General features: G+C 39.0%; 1 protein-coding gene across 2 annotated transcripts in view; it reads left to right on the forward strand.

The window, feature by feature from the left end:
* LOC131253138 (uncharacterized) overlaps positions 1-13,000 on the forward strand; it is a 44,362-nt gene that overhangs the window by 21,559 nt on the left and 9,803 nt on the right. For both annotated transcript variants that reach the window (XM_058253973.1, XM_058253974.1), the window contains 2 exons: positions 11,539-11,619; positions 11,747-11,848. In XM_058253973.1, the coding sequence (XP_058109956.1) occupies positions 11,539-11,619; positions 11,747-11,848 (183 nt within the window). The remainder of the gene's footprint in view (positions 1-11,538; positions 11,620-11,746; positions 11,849-13,000) is intronic.

The raw sequence follows: 13,000 nt of genomic DNA on the forward strand, positions 1-13,000 counted from the left end.
TTATTTGGAGTTCTATGGGTGTTCCCAAACACAATAGAGGAATTCCTCATTGCTTGGCATGGTGGGGGGTCAGAGAAATTGGGAAAAAGGGTGTGGAGATTAGGCCTGTTAGCGATCCTTTGGGCTTTATGGCGGGAACGAAATGAACGATGCTTCAAAAACAAAATGTGTGGAGTAGTGCAGGTCTTTAAGTCCATTATTCAAAATATGGAGTGGGCGGAAGCGTAGGTTCCGTTTCTGTTTTTTTCTCTCCCCTTTCGAGGGTTGAGCTCTTTGGGTCAGCTATATATTTTTGTATATTTGAATTTATGTTTTTTTGGCCTTTTTTAATGCAATTTATCCAATTGTCAAAAAATTTAAAAAAGGCCTAGATCTACTCTGAAATGACTTTTTATGCTTCCCCCATGATTTAAGGTCTTGTTTGCTTTGCCCATTTACCTAGTAACGTATGGTACTCATGTAATCATTATAGTGTTTTTATTTCTGTTTTTTCTTTGCGTATTAATGAAGTGCCGTTATCTTTCAAAAAATCTTGTAATCGTTCCTGTTTTACCAATGCCAAACCAAACACAGGAATGGTCAGTGAAACATAGATGTATTCAGTAGACAAGTAAAATACTTTGTAATCATTGCATGTTTTTATGTAACTACTATAAAAATCTCCATCCAAACAGCAACATTAACTTATTTTGACGATGATTTGACATTGAAGTAATATAAAATTGCCATCATTACTATTTTTCCATGGATAAACCAAACAATATAAAATTTCATTTATTGCAGTAAAATGAAGCTGTTGTCACAGGTAAAGTAATTTGTAATCATTGCTCTTTTCCTTTATATTACCATGGTAATGAGCAAAACAAACGAGTCCTAAATGAAAAAATAAATAAATTCAAATATAGTCCTTTACGGTCATATTGGCCATATCAGTCAATACGGCCTGATAAGGCCCTTTTTTATTTTATTTTAACCGAGATTGATGCAGCCCCATGTCATGTATGTATCGAGCCAATACAGATATGATATGGATCTTTCATCACTTGAACATTGAGAGGTTTTTGCATGAAACAAAATGGCAACATATTTGTGCGCAGGTGCTGGGAGGTTTTTCTTTCAAAATGTAAGTGGGAGCGTGAGTCCAAAGCAAGAGCAGAACCTATTTTGATGGAGCATGCAACTAACCTTATTTACCAAAAAAGAAAAATTAATCTGTGCTCTTCAAAACGCTTATAAATCCAGACTCATGGCACATTATATAATGATAACGATCACAACAATATGAGTGCAAGAGATGGAAGTCTAAACAACCGGAGCATGATTCATGAAACATCAAAACAATTCCAAAATCCATCATAACTAAATGGTCAAATCTACCATCACTCATCAGATAGCAGCTCTATCATCAAAAGCGTCAAGGCCATAATCATGTTATTTAACACCACCAACTCTCATATTCTCCTTAGTGTAGCTTGGAATGATTAGCATAGAGTTGTTTGCCCAAGAGGTAAACTTTATTTCCCGTAAGATCATGCATTCTATAATTCCCTAATTGTAACTCAATATTCCTCTACCTGTATTGTTCTTATCATCTAAAATTTGGGCTGCTAAAAAAATCATCCAAAAGTTGGATTTCCTGTGGTTGAACCATCTCCGACCATTTAAAAAAAAATATCTTTGATGCCAAACAGGGGCCTCGCTCTCCACTATCCATTCTTCTATCAAATCCATGTTTTCAAAAGAGATTGGATCATAACACTTCATTTTTCTAGGTTCCTTGAAAAGTTAGATTTAAATCATCCTAAATCAATTCACACATAAACATAAATCTTAGACAAACATAAATCAATTTACACATGAACATAAATTGTAAAGAACATATTCCAAGCAATCAAAAAACAAGTTTAAAGAAAAAGTATTTTACTTTTATGTGTTACTCAAGCATAAATTTTAATGTGTGGTATAGGATCATTGAGAGCCTTTGATGCTCTAATCTATTTCTCTTTCCTGCATGTATATGCTGAAGGACAGTACAGTTGTAGTCGTAACCTGATGAAGTACAGTTTTGACTCAAAATGTGAATTGCTATCTTTTGTAAATTTGGGGCGCTACCTCCAAGGTATTAAAAAAGCCTTTGATGCTCTAATCTATTTCTCTTTCCTGCATGTATATGCTGAAGGACAGTACAGTTGTAGTCGTAACCTGATGAAGTACAGTTTTGACTCAAAATGTGAATTGCTATCTTTTGTAAATTTGGGGCACTACTTAATGGCCGTTGAGGGCTTCTCAAATTTCATCAGTATCTACCATGTGTGGGACCTTGGCAAGAGGTTCATTAAACCTCAAAACGACAAACTCAAGATGGAACTCCATATTCATTCTACTATTAATTTAAAAAGTTTATTATCGAGTCAACTCATCCTTTTTGGTTATAAAGCCAACTTACCTAGACAAATGCCATTGCTCAGCCTTCTTCCTCTAAAGACTTTGCAACGTTAACAAATTCATTGCAAAACATACGTGGACAGATAAATGAACTCCTGGCACTCTGTAAATTGCCTCATTAACGTGACCATGCTGCCATGACTATGGATAAACTTTTAACAACATCCATCTTGGCAAAATCTTCAAGCATCAAACTGATGCAATGAGTTGCACAATGCATCCAGGACCATGGTTGGATGATGCTCTTTGGCATTCTTCCTGCACCTGTATGATTAGCCACATTATTCATTACAACTGAAGAACATTTTCAGGACCACCATGGTCGACTATATATTTGAAAACATTTGATAACATTTTTTGTAATTTTTGAATGTTTGGTTGCATTAATTGATTTTGAAAGTGCTGTCCAATAAACTAAAAGTTGATCAATGTGCTCTGATGGGAATCAGACCGTCATCTGCAATTCCTGTCTATCGCATTTGCTTCCACTTTAGTTCTAAATTTTCATTATCATCCTTTATCTCAACAACACTTCCTTTATACAAAATCTTTCCCCGAAGATCATGACATGGTGGCGCCCCATACTCAGGGCCTATTCTATCTACAGCATCGAGCATCTGCCAAAAATATTCTAAATTGATTAATGATTACATTCAACGGTATACGTGCTCCAGAGAGAATCCAACCATCCACCTGCCATTATTGTACATCCCATCTGCTTCCACTGACTTCCAAAAATTTCAATAGCAACCTTAATCACAACAACATTTTCTTTTTCAAGATGGTGCCCTATATCGAGGGCCTATTCAATTTACAGCATCTAGCATCCGCTGAAAATCTTCTAAATTGACTACATTCAACGCTATCTTAATAGAACTGGTACATTGTCTTGCTCAACGATATTCTTTCCAGCCAACACACTTGTGATGCTACTTTGAGCTTTAGGAGTTGTTTGTGGGGAAAAGAAATTATTTGGCCACCTGTGACTTTCTTGCACTTGGGTCCAAATCAATTAGTAACTTTCTCTTTCCCCAAACTCCAAATTCATGCTCTACACTTGGTTCTTCATTTATACAGGAGTATGTATTATTTTCTGTTGCAATAATCTATTCTTTTTTCCACTAGTAATGTTTAATAGGCCACATTCAATCTGGTACCGTATATCTACAGGCACCTTCAGATACCTGGAAATGTCCCCTTTTTGTTTAACTAAATGCTCTTTCATCCATGGTATTGCTCTAGAGTGCACTTTTTTACGACACAAATGTCGGAGGGTTTCTTTACCATTTGCATCAACATGCTAATGCAATGTCCATGTGCATTTTATTTAACAAGGGATTGATGTGGTTTATCAGACTAGAACCAGATTCCATTAACCCTACGGAACTATAAGATCAAGTGAGAAATTCTAAATCAAAAGATTCACGTACTCCTCTTTATTCAAATGTGAAACAGGCAACTAGGCTATCAAGAATAAAAACCCACACCAAGGATTGTAAGGATTTAAGAATTTAACGAGTACAAGTATATTAATATGTTGCAGATTGATGTAGGCCCACGGCCCATTGTAGGACCTGCCAATAACGTAGGCCCATAGCTCACTGTAGGCTTAATATGTTCTTATTTTTGGGCTGATTATTTACAAATTTGGAGATTATAATTTACTATTTTTGGGAGATATGGGGGCTGATTTAAAGATGTGATTGGCTAGATTGAAGATATGGGATAGATTTAGAGATTTGATTGCTTTTTATGTTTGCGGTTTTTTAGACTTTTGCCATATGAAGAAAGATTATGGTGCAGTAAATTGTGATTGATTCTCTTAGAGATTTCATTCAAAGATTTATTTAGGATCTATAAAGGGGGAATAGTTGTGTAAGAGTTGGTAGATTCGAATATTTTTTAAGTGTGTTTTTTTTTCTTTAACTTTTGTAAGAGGAAAGATTAATATCAATAAAACTTATCTCCCCCTCTACTCCATTGTTCTTATATATATATATATATATATATATATATATATATATATATATATATATATATATATATATATATATATATATATATCTTTGTAATTTAGATATCGAGATCTCATTGACTCGATAACCGGGTTGCACCATTTTGGTATTAGAGTAGGTCGCCTTTGGGGAATTTTTTCAACTCTACATCATCCTCTAATGGCTTCAAAGGAGGTGACATAGGAAGAGATTGTGTAAGTAACCTAATTGATCCGCACACTTGCAAAGCGAGTGGATTAACCCACGCATGTGGTAGGCAACCTTACTAATCAAGTGGGGGAGGTCCAGTGTAGAAGGAATTCGGAGATCTAATTTGGAGTATGTGGACATGTAAGGGAAGGTGCCCACCAAGGTCCTAACCAACTATGGGTAGCCCTAGTTCATGAAGACACCAATGATTAGATCCTTCGATAGTTGGAACACGATAGAGAGCCTGTAATTAAGGTAAAAATTCCAGAATTCCATGGCTAGTTGTATGTTGATGACTTCATCGATTGGCTAAGTAAGGTAGAAAAAGTATTTGAGTATAAGGGAGTCACAGATAATTGGAAGGTGAAGCTAGTAGCTGTGAAGTTTTTTGGTCACGTGTTAGCGGTGGGATGATCTCCAAGCCAAACGAATCCGCCAAGGTAAGGAGAAAATAAATTCTTGGGAAAAGATGAAAAATTTAAAAGGGAAGTTCTTACCCGTGACTTGTGCTTGTGACCGCTATTAAAGATATCACAATCTACGTCAAGGGAGCAAATCAGTAAACGAATACACTGAGGAGTTCCATACCTTGACATCACGAGCAGGGTTTCGTGAGTATGAAGACCAAAATATTTCAAGATATCTTAATCGTCTTAAACCCAGATATCTTAAATGAATTGGCTTTCAAAGATGTTTTTAAAATGTCTGATGCATATACACTTTTGTTGAAAGCTGAGGAGATAATTAATTGGGGACTTGGGAGACGATTTAGTGGCCCACAAGGGTCGTCATCGATGACAGGGCAACATGCTAACTTTTCACGTAAGGCAACCACAAGACTTCTTATAGGCTGAGGGACAATGGGCCAACTTCCAATAATAAAGCCAAGTCCCAACCCGGGGGGGAGGTGGTTATGGGTAAAGGCTAATGCATCCAAGATGGGATAAAGCAACACTCATTTTATGTGCTTTAAGTGTGGGTAACCAAGACATCGTTCCTTTCATTGTCCTGAACATCTGTCCACAGTTAAAGTAAATTTAGTTAAGGAGAATATGTTGAAGACACTCCCAACCGTATGCAAAGCAAAATTGAAGAGGACATAATATGAAGATCATGCATATGAAGATGAGGTGCCTGTTGGGAAAGATGCAGATGCGTATGGTGATAGGGGAGAGTCGTTGGTTATCCAACGGACTATGCTATCGATGCCTCGAATAGTTGATGAGTGGCGATGGTTTAGACACAATATCTTCCGCACCACTTGTACTTCTAGTGGGAAGATAAGCACCATCTGGGTAGACGGAGGGAGCAGTGAGAACATTGTCTCACAAGAAATGGTGAACAAATTAATACTCGAAGAACATAAGTATCTGTGACCATATCAGATTCGTTGGTACAAGAAAGGGGTAGAAGTTTCTGTAAACTCCTCTAGTGGATCTAAGTACAAGAATGATGTATGTTATGTATTGGTCCCCATGGATACATGCCACATTTTGTCAGGGAGACCATGGTTGTGGGATTGAGATATGGTGCACATGACTCAGGCTAACACCTATTCCTTTGTAAAGGATGGTGTTAATATCACATTGCACCCTATGAAACATCTTCCAACACACAAATCTAATAAAGAAGAATCTAAAAAATACTTAGTGTGTAGAAATTTGAAGAGGAAAGCAAGGGGATTGACATCATCTATGTTTTGCTTGCTAAAGAAGATACGAAGCGAACAAATGTTCTACCTCCTATACAAGAGCTTCTCCATGAATATAGAGACTTGGTGCTTGAAGAACTCCTAGCTGGACTTCCTCCTATGAGGAACATTCAACACCACATTGATTTAGTGTCGGGTTCGAGTCTACCGAATCTTGTGCACTACCGAATGAGTCCAGCTGAACATGCCGAACTCCATTGACAGGTTATTGAGGTACTACAAAATGGTTTAATTCGGGAAAGCATGTCCTCTTGTGTTGTTCCTATATTATTAACCCCTAAGAAGGATCTTGGAGGATGTGCATGGACAATCGTGCAATCAACCAGATTACTATTAAGTATCGGGTTCCTATTCTTGACTTGGGCGATATGCTAGACATGTTGCAAGGGAGCAAATGTTTTTCAAAGATTGACCCGCGGAGCGGATATCATTAGATACGTATTCAGCCTGGGGACGAGTGGAAGACCGCATTTAAGACTCGAGATGGATTGTATGAGTGGTTTGTCATGCCATTTGGCCTTTCAAATGTGACAAGCACTTTCATGAGGCTAATGATAGAGGTATTCGACCCTTTTATGGGAAAGTTCTTAGTTGTATATTTTGATGATATTCTTCTTTTTAGTCCCAATGCATCTGTTCATCTTGATCATTTACAACAAATATTTGATGTACTACGGAGGGAGTCACTATTTGTTTACTTAAGTGCTCCTTCCTTCTCAATAGTCAATAGTGTTATGTTTTTGGGGTATATTGTGTTTGTAGAAGGGATTAAAGTTGATCAAGAGAAAATCAAGGCTATTGCGGAGTAGCCCACCCCACAAACCCTTTCGAAGGTTCATTCTTTCCATGTCTTGGCAACATTTTATCTGAGATTTATCTGGAATTTTAACATCATCTTCGCACCTGTCACCAATTGTATGTAAAGAGTCAAGTTCGAATGGACTAAAGTGGCGGATTGAAGCCTTGATGCCATAATAAAGAAGATGTGTACTTCCAGACTTTAATAGTCTTTGAAGTGGAAAGGGACGCTTTAAATGTTAGCGTTGGTGCGGTGTTGAGTCAGGAAGGAAAGCCCACCTTTTTCGTTAGTGAGATGCTTGATGATGCACAGAAGAACTACTCCATGTATGATCTCGAGTTTTATGTAGTGTTCCAAGCACTAAGGCATTGGAGATATTACTTGATTCATCGGGAGTTCATTCTATACTCGGACCATGAGGCGTTGAGATATCTCAACTCCCAAAAGAAGTTGAGTGCTCGTCACGTGAAATGGACGACTTTCCTACAAGAATATACATTCCTTTTGCATCATGAAGCTGGAAGCTAGAACAAAGCATCAGATGCTTTGAGTAGGAGAGTGGTTCTGTTAGGAACTCTGACCGTGGAGGTCATTCGAGGCATTAAAAGAACAGTACAAAGATGACCAATTTTTTGGCCAAGTACTTGACAGATTTGTGGATAGTCGAGATCTAAAGTGTGAATTCATCTCATGATGGATATCTATTCAAGAGTTCTCGCCTATGCATTCTCGAAGGATTGATGTGAGAAAAGATGCTATCTGAGCTATACTTAGGAGGATTGAGTGGACACTTAGGAAGGGATAAAACATTGGCCGTGGTTGAGGAAAAATACTACTGGCCCCATATGTGGCGTGACATTGAATAGTTTGTAGCATGATGTTGCCGATGTCAAGTTTCCAAAGGTCATGTGCAAAATACCAGTCTTTATACGCCGCTTCCCATTCCAGTTGCACCTTGGGTGGGTATTTCTATGGACTTCATTCTGGGTCTTCCTAAGACTAGGGGAGCAGATTCGATTTTTGTTGTGGTAGACCGTTTTTCAAAGATGGCGCACTTCATTTTATGCAAAAGGACAATGGACATTATGCATTTCGCCAACATATTTTTCAAAGAAATTGTGCAACTTCATGGGGTACCAAAGACAATAACTTCGTATCATGATTTGAAGTTTGTGGGCCATTTCTGGCGCACTTTATGGAAGTGATTGGGGACTAAGCTTCAATTCTCTAGCACTTATCACCCCCAAACAGACGGCCAAACCAAGGTAGTCAACACAGGAGCCTTAGTAACCTCTTGAGGAGTATCGTAGGTAACAACGTATCCCAGTGGGACCTGGCTTTATCTAAAGCCGAGTTTGCCTACAACAACTTAGTGAATTGTCATACCAGAAAATCTCCATTTCAGATCGTAAATGGGAGAAGTCCACATCATGTACTTGACTTAGTAACATTACTGGTACAAGATAAAGTGAGCGAAGATGTTGATGCTTTCACCAGGCATGTTCAAGACTAGCAAGTTCAAATAAAAAAGAAGATTGAAGACAACAATACTAGGTACCAATAAGCTGTGAATGAACATCAGCGTGAGAACATATATAACGAATGTGGCTTAGTTATGGACCATCTTATCAAAGAAAGGTTTCCGAGGGTAACTTATAATAAGCTCAAGTCTAAGAAGATTCATCCATGCCGAGTCAAGGTTGGGTAACAATGCCTATGAAATCGAGTTGTCAGATGATTTAGATGTCACCAACTTTTAATGTGGAGGACTTATTCAAGTACCATGGTGAGGCATATGACGTGCAAAATGAAGTCATTATCGATATGGATAAACAACTCCCAAAGAAAAGAATGAAGAAGTTGAGCAAGTGTTGCGAACAAAGACTGTTAACACTCGACGGGGCCAATTAGGGTTGTACATGAGCCAAGCTAGCTTGAAAAGCTCGGTCAGCTTGGCTTGATCTAGCTTGGCTTGATTCGACTTGTACGACAACTCGAGGTGAACCAAGTTTCATATGACTCAACTCGTTTTGAAAACGAGCCGAGCTCGAGTATAGTGGAGCTTGACTTAACTCGACTCGACTCGAATATTATATATATATATAATATTTTAAAAAAAGTTAAAACTTAAACCCTACCTTACCCGTCCGTCCTTTCTTACCGTTTCCCTTCCTTACCCAACCCGCCACGCCCGAGCTCCCCCCCCCCCCCCCCTCTCTCTCTCGCGCGCGCACCCAAGCAACACAGTCCCTCTCTCTCCTCCTCTCCCCACTCACTTGAGCTCGACTCAGCATCTGTTCGACTCGTCTCAGTCATACGACTTGCACTCGGCCACTCACTCAAGCGCTCTCTCTCTCTCTCAGCACCAACAACAAGGTACCTCTGTGGCTCTATCTAATATTATATTATTATTATTATTATTATTATTATTAATTGAATATTTGATTTGGGGATTGGGTTGGGTGCGAGTTGAGTCAGTTGGGTCGGGTGCGGGTTGGGTTGGGTTGGGTTAAGAGCAGGCTTAACTCAACTCGAGGTAAGCTTGCCTCGACTCGATCCACTATCTTGCCTCGAGCTTGACCAGGGTATTCAAAATCGGTTACGTAATGGCTGTTACGTAATGGTCATGGTCATAACCGTTACGCGTTACGAGGTCGAAACGGCCGTAACTGCCGTTACAGAAAAACGGACCTTAACGGCCTCATAACTGTCCAGTGACAGTTTTTTCAAAAATAAAAAATGGTTGATACGGGGGTCGTAACGGCCGTTATGGCCCGTATCATAACAGTAACGGTGGTGGCCGTTACGACCACCATTACCGTTTTGGAACACCTTGAGTTCGACTCGAAAAGTTTGGCAAACAAGCCAAACTCCAATGATAAGCTCGAGGCCGAGCTTGAGCTCAAGGAGAGCACGGACGAGTCAAGCCAAGCTTGCCCCACCTCGACTTGACTTGGCTTGATGTATAGCCCTAGGGCCAATACAGGCAATACTTGGTGAAATGGAAGAACAAGCCTTGTTCTGAATGCACATGGATCACGAGTGACAAATTGAAAAGATTGGACCCTGACCTCTACTACTTTGTATGAAGCGTTTAACTTGTCGGAGTCGAGTTCTTTCCAACCCGGGGGGAATTGATGTAGGTCCACGGCCCATCTAGGGCTATTGTAGGACCCACCAATAACGTAGGCCCATAGCCCATCGTAGGCTCAATGTGTGCTGATTGGGGGGCTGATTATTTACAGATTTGGAGATTATAATTAACTATTTTTGGGACATATGGGGGTCTGATTTAAAGATGTGATGAGCTAGATTGAAGATTTGGGCTAGAGTAGAGATTTGTTTGCCTTCCATGTTTGCCTTTCCTTAGACTTTTGCCATATGAAGAAAGATTAGATTATGGTGCAAGAAATTGTGATTGATTCTCTTAGAAATTTCAATCAAGGATTTGTTTAGGATCTATAAAGGGGGGTAGTGGTTTGGGAGTAGGTAGATTCGAATATTTTCTAAGTGTGGTTTTTTTTCTTTTAACTTTTGTAGGAGGAAAGGTTGATGTCAAAAGTTCTCTCCCTTTCGACTCCATTGTTCTCGTGCATATTTTGTTTTTAATTTCTTTGCAATTTGGACATCGAGATTTCATTGAATCGATAACTTGGTTGCACCACAGATCATGACCTAACGTTCTATATGGTACCCTCATGGTACACATGGCCGTTTTGTTGGGTGATCATAATGGTTCTGGTGGGCAACCATGTGGAAAGGCCATTTTTCAACAATCAAAGGGACGAAACTGTGGTAAACATCCGATCAGTGACCTGCACAAAGAATGGTTGAAGCAACGGTCCACATTTAACCAGAAAAAATTCAAAATAATTGGACGGAGTTCCCTGGGAATTTTGATCTAGAGCACATCCACACAGGTGCCAACCAGATCAGCAATTCCTATCAGGCAGACATGATTCGGTTCATGGAAATCACAGTTTAGGTAAGAATGGCCTTCATGTTTCTGTCTCTCTTGTGATTTGGGGTGCAAAAAGTGGGAAAATGTAAGGGCTTCTTATGCAGGTTCCATTTTCTGTTCTGCCACTGAACACTAAGCGTATTAAATAGTATCGAGAACCCCCACGAACTTGATTTTCTGATGCAACCTAGTATCTTATGTCACCATTATGATCTTGGAATGATATTTATGGAGATCGCACCACTAATGCAACTAAAAAAAAAAATACTTAAGTTGTCTGTGTGATGAAGCAATTGATTCTGCAATGCTTGGTTCTCTCTTGCATGTTTTGTTCCTGTGGCACTCTTTTGTCTCTACTCCAAGGCTGCAAGTCATTTATCTCTCTTAAGATATGCAGAGATCTGTTTTTGCCATGCAGGTTGAGCAGTTGGAACAAGAGGTAGCCGAGCTGCGGCAAGCCCTTGCAGACAAGCAGGAACAAGAACAGGCCATGCTTCAGGTCTCATTTTGCCATTTGGAGAAGTTTATGTTCTTATCCTCTTATGATATTGTCCTTTGCTTGGTTTTTCTGATGACACCTGGCATATATATATTTTTTTGCAAACTAATGCTACTAATTAAAATAGGTTTTGATGCGGGTGGAACAAGAACAGAGAGTAACAGAAGATGCTCGGAGATTTGCTGAACAAGATGCTGCAGCTCAAAGATATGCTACGAATGTGCTTCAGGTTCTTTCTTATATTTTATATGCTGGTGCTTCTCAACTTATTAAAAAAAAAAAAAACAAATTACAAAAAAGAAAATGAATTAGTGGGAGGCAATGAGGTTCTGATGAGTGACCCTCTTGTCACTCCCTCTCTAGCAGGAGTGTCTGCAATCCCATTCACCTCAAAAATCATGACTAGAATATGCAAATTTTAAGCAGAAAGAATATCCTGAATGTTGCAAACAATAAAAGAGAGCCTCCAAAAGTCTTGGTTGGAAGAGGAAACCCACCCATAGATGAATAATTCAGAGAAGGATGGAAAGATGAATAATGTCGTGATCTGTTTTTGCCATGCAGGTTGAGCAGTTGGAGTCATTTATTGGATGTTTAGAAATAATTTTTTGAACATTCTCTCTGCCTATTGAAACCCAATAATGTGCTCTAATGGTGTCCCTGTTAAATTATTTGGGCAGGCGGGGCCTTGTGTTAATCGAAATCATAAATCTGGGGAGTTTACCATTGACAGTCTCTTTGGAAATTTCTAGTTCAAATACATACCTTCTGAACTAAGGACCTTGGATTTTTTTCAGATTTTTAGGCCAGCATTATTTGGATTATGATGTATATTTCTTTGCTTTTAAAGTCCTAATCCTCTGAAGCCTGTGGCTCCATTAATTGGTACTAGGTAGCAGAAAAGCTATCCTGAAACATGGAAGTTCAGAACCAGTGTTTTAAATAGCATTGTAGCATAGCACAGTTAAAGTGCCTGTAGCGTAGGCTATACAGGCAATAACATACGTACGAAACACATGATGCAGCGCATAGCATATGTAGCGTACAACACGGAGTAAACTGAATTATTTTGTTTTATATATATATATATATATATATATATATATATATATATCCTATTTGCTCAGCATGCATTTCAAAATGATGATGACTCATCCTCATCGCATGTGGGAGTAAAGTTATCTAGACCATCCAAATTGTGGGTCCTATTGTTGATGGAGCATATCGTTGCATCTGCACCTATTAGGCAATTTTAACCATGAATACAAGGGCCTCCAAGTGTACATGTAAAGAGTCGTGGGCATTTTAAATGGTGTAAAACTCACATCGAGGCACCACTTGTAAAACGAAAAGGGTTTCAAAAGAGGTTTTGAAAGCCCTC

Source organism: Magnolia sinica, chromosome 8 (genome assembly GCF_029962835.1).
Source record: "Magnolia sinica isolate HGM2019 chromosome 8, MsV1, whole genome shotgun sequence".
NCBI classification, from domain to species: Eukaryota; Viridiplantae; Streptophyta; class Magnoliopsida; order Magnoliales; family Magnoliaceae; genus Magnolia; species Magnolia sinica.